General features: G+C 38.2%; 2 protein-coding genes across 2 annotated transcripts in view; both read right to left on the bottom strand.

Moving 5' to 3' along the window:
- The window catches only part of GPSM2 (G protein signaling modulator 2), a 51223-nt gene that overhangs the window by 36502 nt on the left and 1640 nt on the right, over positions 1-13081 (bottom strand). Inside the window, exon 2 of the mRNA XM_017499372.1 lies at positions 5727-6026. Within this exon, the coding sequence (XP_017354861.1) occupies positions 5727-5782 (56 nt within the window). The 5' untranslated portion in view covers positions 5783-6026. The remainder of the gene's footprint in view (positions 1-5726; positions 6027-13081) is intronic.
- LOC108283091 (40S ribosomal protein S29-like) lies at positions 11045-11332 on the bottom strand. Its single transcript, XM_037728116.1, has one exon. The coding sequence runs from the start codon at positions 11298-11300 to the stop codon at positions 11130-11132; it is 171 nt and encodes a 56-aa protein (XP_037584044.1). The 5' UTR covers positions 11301-11332; the 3' UTR covers positions 11045-11129.

Below are 13081 nucleotides of genomic sequence, written 5' to 3'. Positions count from 1 at the left end.
GTGGCTCACGCCTGTAATCCCAGCACTTTGGGAGGCTGAGGCAGGCAGATCATGAGATCAAGAGATCCAGACCATCCTGGCCAACATGGTGAAAACTCATCTCTACTGAAAATACAAAAATTAGCTGGCTGTAGTGGCATGCGCCTGTAGTCCCAGCTACTCAGGAGGCTGAGGTGGGAAGATAGTTTGAGCCCAAGAGGCAGAGGGTACAGTGAGCTGAGATCATACAACTGCACTCCAGCATGGGTGACAGAGCCAGATCCTATCTCAAATAAAATAAAATAAAATAAAAATAACCTTCTGAGATAGGCACTGCTACAGAAGGAGAAACTAATGCTTAGACAGGTTAAATGACTTGCTTAAAATCACAGGATGGCAAAGCTGAGATATGAAACTTTGTCTTTGTCTCCAGATCCAGTGTTCTTTCCATTACTCCATGTTACCTTAAACTATTCTTCAAAAAAGCACATTAACAACTACATTGATCTAACAAAATTAAAGAATTCAACACCATATCTGTATTTCTTCACAACTTATGTGCAATAATCTACCTTTTACAATATTAAAGTACTGAAATGTTTATTATTCACAGTAACAACTATAAATGACATTTCCCAAAGAAATACAAAACTAGAGAAAACTAGTGTTAGAAACCCAATGTATCCATTTTTTAACTTCAATAATACACATATATAATCAATATATGTTTCATCTCTACTCCCATCCTTACTCTTCCAACCCCAGATTAGTCTGAAGTACATTCCAGAAAGCATATGATTTCATTTGTAAATACCTTAGTATGTATTTTTAAAAGATTGTTTTTCAAAGAATATAATCACAATACCATTATCATACAGAAAAAATTAATAATTCCTTAAAAATCAACCATGTAATTTTTTAAAACTTAGAAATAAACTGTATTTTAATATCAGTCTCCACCTTCTGAAATAGGTGAAAAATATTTCATAAAGCATTCTGATGTCCCTTAGGAGGTTACTTAGTATCTCAAGAAACACTGCATTTCAAAATTAAAAATTCACTGTGCCACAGAAACTCCTCCAGGGATAGATGAGGACATCCACAATGGAAGCAGCAAGTGGATAAAACATTTCACAAGTATTTACTAGAGTAGAAGAGTAACTTATACTAGGCTATGGGCTAACATAAAGGGTTCAAATCATTACCCCCAATTATACGACAATCCAATCAATATACAAAATGCTGATCTTAGAGCACTGATAAAGCCAGGGATTTGTTTGGTATAGACCCATTACAGACAGTACAGATTTTTAAGTTTCCCTTGGTGAAGTCCTATAGCAATGTGCAGCCATGTTTGACCTAAACTGTATCATGGAAAAAAGACAATTCTAAGATCTTCCAACAGGCAGAGGTACAAGCCATACCTCCTTACCTACTGTTCTTCCAATATTAGAAAGCACACTACTCTTCAAAATGCTCAGCAAGAAAGATAAACATCTTATTACATTCATATTCCATTGAAGTTCAATATGTGCCAGACAACATGCTAATTATCATGGTTGCTAAGGAGCGACCACAGCTGAGGAGCTAATGGTCAAAGGGAGAGGTGAGGAGGAAGAGAGCACCATAAAAACAGATTCATTTAATTCTAATATAGTTGGTGCTAAGAAAGGAAAATGCATAGATTGTAATATGAGCACAGGGAGGGCACAGAGCCTAACCATGGAGCTCGGAAATGGTTTCTGGGAGGACATAATCTCTGAGCGGTATCTTAGGTATTCAGTAGAATTAGCTAAACAAAGAAAGTGGGAAGGGAATTCAACACAGGGAACAGCATGAGCAAAGACACTGAGATGAAATACCATGACATGCAGGGAACCAGAGCTCAAAGTGCAAGGTAAAGAATGGCAGGAAGTAAGGTCCAAGGAGTAGGCAGAAGCTAGATAATGGAAGATCTTCTGTTCTATGTTCAGCTTGGCTCAGTGACTAGGAGCCACCCCAGGTATTAAACAGAGGTTGCACAGTTAGCTCAGTGTTTTGAGACTGAGCCCACAAGTGGCAAATCAAAATGATGGGTTCCAAGAGGTGAAGAATGGAGGGAGTTTGGAAGGAAGATCCTGGGGATCCCAATTAAAGCTATGGTGGGGAGGACGCACATGAGTAGATGAATCTGAGAAACATTTAGGAGATGAAACTGGCAATACTTCATGCTGAATACGGAGAGAAAGGAAAAAAGTATGTAACTCCTAGGTTTCTGGAAATTTATGTAAAGGGTAGGATGAGAGCTTTTATATATTAAAAGTTCATCTTAATCATCTTATATGTCTTCTGTTTTATTTTACTTGAAACTCTTTTATTTTTAATAGACATGTCCTCATCTTACCTACATTAACTTCCTTGGCATGATCCTTCCTAACATGAACCATTTGCTCTACAGGATAATAAATCTTCTATTTCCTAAATATGTTAAGACATCTAAAATTTGGTAGAAAACACCCTTGTTCTAGGAGGCTGAGGCAGGAGAATCGCTTGAACCCAGGAGGTTGTGGTGAGCCGAGATCACGCCATTGCACTCCAGCCTGGGTAACAGGAGTGAAACTCCATCTCAAAAAAAAAAAAAAAAAAAGGAAAACACCCTTGTTCTGAAATTTTGAATTCTATTCATTGCTATGATATTCTGATGTTTATCTAATAATTAACTTGTAACAATTTTGATAAAGAATCTATTACCAGCTGAGCACGACAGCTCATTCCTGCAATCCCAGCACTTTAGTAGACAAGGCAGGTGGATTGTTTGAGCCCAGGAGTTCAGGACCAGCCCAGGCAACATAGTGAGATCTCATATCTACAAAAAGAGTAGCCGGCATGCCTGTAGTCCCCGCTACTCAGGAAGCTGAGGTGGCAGGATTGCTTGAGCCTGAGAGGTTGGGGCCGCAGTAAGCTGTGATCATGCCACTGCACTCCAGTTTGGACAACAGAACAAGACTCTGCCTCAAGGAGGGGAAAAAAGGCCAGGCACGGTGGCTCACGCCTGTAATCCCAGCACTTTGGGAGTCTAAGGCAGGCGGATCACCTGAGGTCAGGCGTTCAAGACCAGCTTGGCCAACATGGCAAAACCCCGTCTCTCCTAAAAATACAAAAAAATTAGCCATGCACGGTGGCACAAGCCTGTAGTCCCAGCTACTCAGTCCCAGGCTGAGGCAGGAGAATTGCTTGAACCAGGAAGGCAGAGGTTGCAGTGAGCCAAAATTGTAGCACTGCACTCACTCCAGCCTGTGTGACAGAGAGAGACTCTATTCCAAAACAAAAACCAAAAACCAAAAAAACCCTATTACCTAATCACCTTACTAAATGATTATGTTTAGGTTTGCATTTATCGTTTAGTGAAATTGCCAGAACTTCCAGAATAAATGTTAAATAATAATCATAGTGCAGATAGCCTTGTTTTGTTCCTAATTGCATCAGAAATGTCATTAATATTTTATCACTAAATATTAAACTGGCTACTGGTTATCATGTTGATGAAGCACCCACCTATTCTGACTTTGATACCCATTCCTTCCAAATGCTCATTTATGAAGGCTGAGCTCCACACATGGATGGGGGAGGGCTGCATGCTCTCATGGACTGACACTGGGTGCCTGGTGTCTGTGGCTGACACACCTAAACAACCCATCTAGAAGGATGCAATAGGAAAGTCTGTATGCAACCGTCCAGGAGTGAGGAACGAGAATGGGAGCCTGGCTTGCAGGCACTGCCCAGGAGGAAGGCAGGTAATGGATTCTAGGCCATCCAAGGAATAACGGGCAAAGTCTGGGAGGCAGAGGAACCAATGGGGCTTGGGGAATGGAGGGTGCGATGAGGAGACATGGAGGGTAATGAGGCGGGCAAGACCAGGAGATGAGGACTTCACACTTGGTGCTCTGGGCCTTGAGGTGCAGGAGGGTTAGAGCCTCGGAGTCCCAGGGAAAGTGTATGTTATGTCCTGGAGAAAAGCTTTCTCAAAACCTCGGGCTCTACCTCCTTGACCTTGCCTGTGTGGTTTTTTAGAGTTGGGTCTGTTACAGGCCTTCCCCCCCCACCTTAAAATGTTCAACCCACATTTTAAAAAATTTGCATTAGCTGCCAACATTTCAGAATTTGGCGGCAGGATATTAAAGATTTAGATTTCCTGCCGGGCACGGTGGCTCACGACTGTAATCTCAGCACTTTGGGCAGCCGGGGCAGGCAGATCACTCGTGGCCAGGAGTTCAAGACCAGCCTGGGCAACATGGCAAAAGCCTGTATTTACTAAAAATACAAAAATTTAGCTGGGCATGGTGGCACACACCTGTAATCCCAGTTACTCGGGAAGCTAAGACAAGAGAATTGCTTGAACCTGGGAGGCGGAGGTTGCAGTGAGCCAAGATTGTGCCATTACACTCCAGCCTGGGCGTCAGAGCAAGACTGTCTCAAAAAAATTCAGATATTCAGATTTCCTGTGCTCTCCTGAAAAATCAGGAAGACCTGCCCACTCTGTACCTTTTCTGCCCAGCAGCAATTGCCTTGAGCTGACTGGTTGCTATCTGGCCAGTTTCACTCCTTTCCTGATGTATATGTCTGATTTGGATCCTGATCTAGATCAGTGGGGAGCACCATCACCCTCCTGACACACATACATGTGCATAACATTTATATATAAGATGTAGCCAAAGGGAGTGTGTTGTACTTGTGAAAGATACTTGTAGATGCAGAACAAAGGTGGTAACGCTGGTCCCTACAATCTGCAACCTTCCACCTGGAATGCAGACAGTCCATTTGGGCATCCAAGGGAATGCTGTTAAGTCCTACAGGAGCTAGGCCATTTCCCTCGGGCCCATGATGCTTGTGAGAGAATGTGGGTGCCTTTCCTTAGCCTGACTTGCTTTCTGGAGTAAACTAGGGATTACCAAACCACTACTTCATGTAACAATGTGGTCTTATGTATTAAATCAGCAAAACACCACAAAACATCACTAGACATTACGCTTAAAAATAACATTTCTTTTGAGCAATGCTTGTTTTATTCTAATAATGTATATTAATATGGATTAGGTAAATATTTAAAATAGAAAATGATTGTGAAATAAAATTTCCTTTAAAGATAAAATAAGAAGCCAGATGCAGTGGCACACACCTGTAGTTCCTACTACTTTGGAGGCTGAGGCAGGATTGCTTGCACCCAGGAGTTTGAGACCTGCCTGGGCAATATAGTGAAACTCCCATTTCTAATAATACAGAAATCAAAAAGTAAAATAAATTAAATTACAAATATACAGAAAAGGAAATGAGAAGGGAATCAAAACAATACCCTAGAAAAAAATAAAATAAATAAAAAGCTCATTTCTAAAAGATCACCATTAAATTATAATGTAAAGATTATGTTCTTCAGCAAACCACATTTAAAAAAAAATCCATCTTTTAGCCCTAAAGATTTTCAAACACATTTCATTCACATATTTGCATTTTATAAAAAGTTACAAATTATAAAGAAATTATTCATAAACTGTTCCCAAGAACATTAAACAAACCATAGTACATAATTGGTCTCTACTACCATTTGCCTATAGAAAGGACACAAGAACTTAGAACAAAAAGAAAACATTGTCTACAGACAATATATGGCTGGTATATTTTGAGTATTTTCAACTGAAACTTGAAATGGTGAGTGATAAAAACATTTTAAAATAAGGATTAAAAGTCATCCACTAAGACAGCAATAGTCTTACCTGTAACGAACATGAAAAGAATGGTCTTCCCTCATGCTTATCAAATTTTCCTCCATTGAGGCATATTATAAGCTGAATGAAATAATTTTATTTTGTGCCAATCCAGTCATTTACAATGCAGAATTGTTTGCAGAACACTGTCCGGTTAGTATATTAATGAGTTGGTGTTAATACATCCTAAGTTCCTGTTTCTTCTTTATTAATAATGAAAGGAGGTCAATGTCAGACAGCTTTAAAGGTTCAAAATGTGTCCCAAATTCTTGCATCTCTGGCCCTTTCAGCAGCACTTCAGCAACATTTCTGCAAAAGGAATACAAGATGCTTTGCATGAAGTCCTATTTTCAAAGAATAACCTACAGTAATCCTGACCTGTACATAATCACAAGCTAACTCCACAGACTGCTGTCATGTCAATCACTACAGAAGCAAGCACAGGGCTTAACTGTCATCATGGAGTTTCTAAATAGGGGTGGAGAACTGTATAGTTTAATTTTTAAAATAGGTGTGAAATTCAATAATTGTATGTAATATTTTCTGCTATAAATGAACAGTATATTTTTTAAAAATTGCTGCTTTAAATTTTTAAAAACTACTATTAACAAATCTAATGAAAATTCAATAATTATTTGAAATAGTCAACTCCAAACTCACTAAATTTATTTCTTCAAAGAAGATATCACACTGATAATTAGGTCATAGTTGGATTCAGTTGCTCTCAAAATATATTCTACTTAAACTCTTTAAGGTCTTTAAAATGTTTTTTATTAATATTGGGTAGGTACAAAAGAAATTTAGGAAATTTATATATAGTAAAAAGAATGACACAACAAGTATTTATATAACATCATTCAGTTTAAAATAAAGAACACTACCACTGCATTTAAAATCTCCTGGATAGCCCAACCTAACCCATCTCCTTCCTTTTTCCTCTAAGATGATTTCTAAACTAAAATTTGTTCCTTATTCCTTTGCTTGTCTTTACAACTTTACCACAAATGCCTGTATAGTCCTAAATAAGATACCATGTAGTTTTATATGATTTTTCTGAACATTATATTTGAGATTCTTCTAAATTATTGTACACAGCTACAGCTTGCATGTATCATGTTCCATTGTATACCAAATATATTTTTCATTCTGCTGTTGATGGACATTTGGATTGTAGTTTTTTGCTATTATTAAAAGTATTAATGTTCACGGCACTGTACTCCAGCCTGGGTGACAGAGTATGACCCTGCCACAAAACACAACAAAAAACTACCATGAACACTGACATTAATAACTCAATGTACCTAGTTAAGGTCAGCAATGGCTCATGCCTGTAATCGCAGCACTTTGGGAAGCTCAGGCAGGTGATCATGTGAGACCAGGAGTTCAAGACTAGCCTAGACAAAATGGTAAAACCCTGTCTCTACTAAAAATACAAAAATTAGCCAGGCGTGGTGACGCATGCCTGCAATCCCAGCTACTTGGGAGGCTGAGGCAGGAGAATCACTTGAAGCTGGGAGGTGGAAGTTGTAGTGAGCCAAGATCATGCCATTGCACTCCAGCCTGGGTGATACAGCGAGACTCTGTCTACCCCTGCGAAACAACAACAACAAAAAACCCTCAATGTGCTAGTTAAGCAGCTAAAGAGAGAATGATAGACAAAAAAAATACTAAAGAGAAGTTCAGAGAAAAGGAGGACAAAATGAGCAGCTCTAAAATATATCTAATAGGAGGATGAGAAAGAAAAATAGAATAAAGGTAAAATCTTCAGTGATCAGGACTGAGAACTTTTAAATAAAAATGAATATATACCAATATATTAGAGCCACAGCACATAAGATATAAACTATAATCTCTGAGATAACAGTTGAAAAAGACAAAGGAAATATATATATATGAGATAAATTAGTAGATATACAATCATAAAGCCCTGGAATCTCAGGGTTATGAACAACCCTAGAGGTCAGCTAGTCCCCTATCTTACTATAGCATTCCTAGATAGGTCATAAAGCAGCTAATCCTAATTTTCCTATAAGAAAATTGTTCCATACTTTGAGCAGTCCTTCCATTTTTACCCATTTGTTCTTTTTCCTCTGCTGCCATATACAATAAAGCCTAATTCCTCTTCTATATAACATCCTTTTAAGTATTTCAGCTATAACATAAACCAGACTCTAATGAATACTCACTGCTCTGCTAATTAAGTACAGCGAGAGGTTAATATGGAACAGAGCAGTAAGGAGAGAGGAAAGAAGGTAGAAAGAAACAGCCTTGGGAATACTGACGAAGTTTCCTAGAGGAAATGAGGTTTTCATATTAACAACAAGTTTAGCATGCAAGAAACACAAAATATTATTCCTCTTATCCCTTCCCTTTGCCAACAAAGGAAGTGCTATCTTTTGTTGTTATTTTGTTTTTAAGAGATGGGATCTTGCTATGTTGCCCAGGCTGGAATACGGTGGCTATTCACATATGATTTATAGCACACTGCAGCCTGGAACTCCTGGCCTCATGTGATCCTCTTGCTTCAACCTCCCAAGTAGCTGGGATGACAGCTGCATGCTACAGAATTGGCCAGGAAGAGGTATTTTAAGAAATGACAAAAAGACAGGTAGCAGCTATCAACATATCAACACATCAAATCTCTTTTCCTTTTGTTCAGAATTTTATTGTGCCTCTTTTTTCCTTAATAAAACAAATAAATAAAGGGAATTAGTGTGGATACTCATAGCAATAGCTCCAAAGTGTGTCTAGATTACACAAATAGCTAAACTGGCAATGAAGTTATCTCTCGTTATCCTCTATGAGGTTTGGGCTGTTATTTATAAAATGGAGAAGAGGGGTATTACAATTAATTTACCTTAGAATTAAGTTATAGTAGGCCCTCCAGATCTGTGGGTTCTGAATAGTAGATTCAACCAACCGCGTACCAAAAATATTCAGGAAAGAAAATGAATAGTTGTGTCTCTACTGAACACGTACAGACTTTTTTTCTTGACATTATTCCCTAAATAATACCATATAATAACTATTTACATAGCATTTACACTGTATTAGGTATCATAGGTAATCTAGAGAGGATTTAAAGTTTGTGGGAAGATGTGTATAGGTTACATGCAAATATTATAATGTCTTATATAAGGAACTTGAGTATCCATGGATTTTGGTATCCTCAGGGGGTCCTGGAACCAATTCCCCACAGATACTGATATTAAAGTTAAATATTTATCTCAGCTAGGCCCGGCAGCTCACGTTGGTAATCCCAGTGCTTTGGGAGGATTATTTGAGACCAGCAGTTCAAGACTAGCCCAGGCAACATAACAAGACCCTCTTTCTACAAAAAATTAAAAAACCAGCCAGGTGTGGTGGCCTGTGCCTGTAGTCCCAGCTACTTGGGAGGCTGAAGCAGGAGGATTGCTTGAGCCTAGGAGTTGGAGGTTACAGTAACCTATGATTGCACTACTGCACTCCAGTCTGGGCCAAAGAGTGAGATCCTGTCTCTAAAAAAATAAAATAATTTTCTCATCCATGAGTTCTTAATAAAATTCTAAATATCACAACAATATAAAATGTTAATTTCATACTCATTAAGATATAAACATGTAGCATTTACATGTTTAACAAATTAATAAGTAAATAAATATAAATCAATGAAGTTTCAAAATACTTGATGAAAACTGCAGAGAGCCATTTCTAAGACCATTAAAATAAGCAAGAAGACAGAAAGAATGCTATTTACTATTTTAATAAGGTCAATTTATAATATGGTATTACTATTCTCAAAGGAAGAATATCCAAAAAAGTGCCTCTTACATTACAGTCTCCATAACAATTAGGTAGCATTTCACAAAAAAATTATTCACTGAACAAACAAGCAATTCTTGATTCATGATTCATGTTTCAAGAACTCTCTAGTCAATTTAGCAACAATGTGTTCACTCATGTTCCTCATTACGGGGAGTTAACAAACCTACTTCCCAGATACAATGTGTGTGTATACAGTGTAAGACTAGTAAAATCTGCAACAAATGTTAAATTACAAATTTGTTCATTAGGATAAGAAAATTTAATCACAGGATCAAGAATTGAAAAATAAATTATAAGTTTGAAAGGAAATTGAGAAGTCATCAAGTTCAACCTCTAACCTCCATTATAATTCACAACTAACAATCTGCAAGGAACAAATCTGTCTCTTAATAGCATCTTCCAAGCAATGCTCCAAAAACCTCACGATTAACAAAATTGCTATATCACAGCAACTAACCATAAAGAAAAAGCAATCATTTTTTTGCCATATCCCAGAAATTGACAGAAGCATAAAGAAAGATCAACTAGTACATAGCTCTCACTGCCTCACATTGAATTATCTGATTAGAAAGTCAGAATAGACTCTCTTTAGACAATTAAGTGTACTTCCAGGCACTGTCCAAGGTATGCAATCAGAGTAGACAAAAAAGGCTAACTCTTTATCAAAGAAGTCCTAGCCCTCCTTTACTCCACTGGCAGTAAAAAGTTTGCAAACCAACTTACATTTTGTGCTTCCTTGAATTTATCTAAACTATCTGATCCTGACTGCCACTTAAATGCCAAAAACTTTTGGTTTTTTTTTTTTTTTTTTTTTTTGGTTGTGTGTGTGTGTGTGTGTGTGTGTGTTGTTTGTTTGTTTTTTTTTTTTTTTTTTTTTTGGTCTGTTTCTTTCATCCATGGATCTATATAAACTGGTAACACTCATCAGACAATAAATATAACTTACTTTTCTTGCCTCCAGGTTAGATCATCTGAACTACATACTGTATAAACCTTTTTGGTAAGCGTAGCCATTTATTACTACCAATGATGGTCAGTCATCAGCTTCAATCAATGAATACATACACATGATAATTTTAAAGCTCATTAGTGAAATAGAAAAGAAATGGTCCTTTCCACTAAGCATTGTTCTTGAGTTAGTAAATGACAACAAATCACTTTTCTTAACAGGACTTTAAAAAGGCAAAATTGGCTTCAGACACTTTTTTTTTTTTTTTTGAGATGGAGTCTCACTCTGTTGCCAGGCTGGAGTGCAGTGGTGCCATCTTGGCTCGCTGCAACCTCCACTTCCTAGGTTAAAGTGATTCTCCTGCCTCAGCCTCCCAAGTAGCTGGGATTACAGGTGCCCAGCACCATGCCTAACAATTTTTTTCTATTTTCTATTTTTTCTATTTTCTATTCAACATGGTTTTCGCCATGTTGCCCAGGCTAGTCTTGACTCCTGGCCTCAAGTGATCTGCCTCCCTGGACCCCTCAAAGTGCTGAAATTACAGGTGTGAGCCACTGTACCTGGCCCAAACACATTTTTTTTTTAAATGTTTATTTTATGTACAAAGAACTATCATGGTTTTTCATGGTAGGTGTCTTGGATAATCCTTTGAAGATCATTTAGTCCAACTTAATGAAACCTATATCCTTCGCGTACTGACGGAAACACTGGCGGCACATATTGAGACCATATTTCCAGATCAAACCGTGCCGGTTTGAACAGACTCGACAAGAGCGAGAACCCTGGCTGTATTTTCGCGGGTGGCTCCAGTACAGCTGCTGGTGACCCATCTTGCTCTCAGAAAGGCAACGAGGTAAAAGGAAGGCCCAAACACATTTTTAAGCAGAAATAAATCCCATATGCAGAAAGATTATAAATGCTTAGAGAGGGTCCCTAGAGAGTTTGAGTTTAGAATTCTCCATAGGAAAACATATTAAACATGATTTTGTCTACTCTTCCCAAAAGTTGTTACCATTCTGTGGAAAAATAAATGTTTCTATTCAACAATGTTTTGAGATAATATGGGAAGAACAATTCTAACTAAAAGGGACCAGGGAAAGCTTTTTGGAAGCAAGGAAGTTTGTACTGCATACTAAAGGATGGTAGATCTTACTGGGCAAATGAAGGAAAGGCAGAAAGTCAAGGGAAAGAATGGCTCAAGAAAAAGGGAGAGGTAGAAATGCACAGAATGTGTTCAGGATAAGCACATTGGGTTCAGCATGGCATTAAAGAAGTCTGAGGGGCAGAGTAACAAATTGTGAGGGACTCTGAATATGTGGCAGAAGCACATATTCAGCCTTTTATCTGCACAGTGGTGAACCCTGCAGGATTTTTTACCCACAAAGGAATAGTCAAATTGGATCCCTGCTAGGAAGATAAACTGGCAGCAACATATAAGGCAGGAATGGGGAGAGGGGTGGGGAAACAACTACTGAATAGGAAGCATTCTTTTGTCATCTCACAACACCAGACATTGCTTTGCACATAAGAGATGCCCAACAAACTTTTATTTCTTGCCTGGGAAGAAGATAGAAATTATGGCGAGGCCAAAGAACCCTGTAATAGTGAGAAAACCGGACAGTAATACATTTCTTCTCCACAGTAAAGATTGTATTCATATTTATGTAAAAAACTCAGAAAAGTCTTACTCTTCACTTACAAATGTTTTGTATAAAAATGATTAAAAGGATATTGAAAATATGTGACCGGTAAGATGATTTATAAGATAATGAAGCAAGACAGTTCCAGCAGAAAGACTGAAATATTTCTGCCAAGCTACAACAAAACACAGCACCTACAGACATCTTTAAAGTAGAACTTGTCCCTGCAGATGGAATCCAGAGACACAGCAGAGATTTAAATGGACACACAGAAGCAATACAGCATGTGCTTTGGGATCAGGCCATGATTTGAATCTCAGCACAGTGACTTACTAGTTATATGATCTTATGCTAGTTAAACTCTCAGTTGGTGTGGGCATACTGACACTTACCTAACATGTCTCGTGATAATCACAGACATGATTTATAAAGCATCTGACCCAGGACCTGGCTCTGATACACAACAAAAGTACTCAACATAGTGCTGTAGTAATAACAGTAACTGTTATTACAGCATAGACATATTTAATACATCTATTAAAATAAATTTAGAATAATCTAAATCGATGTCAGGTTTTCAATTTTAAAATTCCAGAGAGCTAATTACAAACATTTTTAGATAGATGTTAGAAATACTTTATGTTTATGAAAAAGTCATTTTTAAAACTACGTACTGGCCCGGCGCTGTGGCTCAAGCCTGTAATCCCAGCACTTTGGGAGGCCGAGGCGGGTGGATCAAGAGAGGTCAAGAGATCGAGACCATCCTGGTCAACATGGTGAAACCCCGTCTCTACTAAAAATAGAAAACATTAGCTGGGCATGGTGGCATGTGCCTGTAATCCCAGCTACTTAGGAGGTTGAGGCAGGAGAATTGCCTGAACCCAAGAGGCGGAGGTTGCGGTGAGCTGAGATCGCGCCATTGCACTCCAGCCTGGGTAACAAGAGTGAAACTCCGTCTCAAAACAAAAAAA

Source organism: Cebus imitator, unplaced genomic scaffold (genome assembly GCF_001604975.1).
Source record: "Cebus imitator isolate Cc_AM_T3 unplaced genomic scaffold, Cebus_imitator-1.0 Scaffold256, whole genome shotgun sequence".
Taxonomy (NCBI): Eukaryota; Metazoa; Chordata; class Mammalia; order Primates; family Cebidae; genus Cebus; species Cebus imitator.
Note: the sequence above shows the minus strand (reverse complement) of the source record. Positions and strands in the feature narration are given on the sequence as shown.

Coding starts and splice junctions, on each gene's coding strand:
- LOC108283091 (XM_037728116.1), bottom strand. CDS start 11,300: ATGGGTCACCAGCAGCTGTACTGGAGCCACCCGCGAAAATACAGCCAG.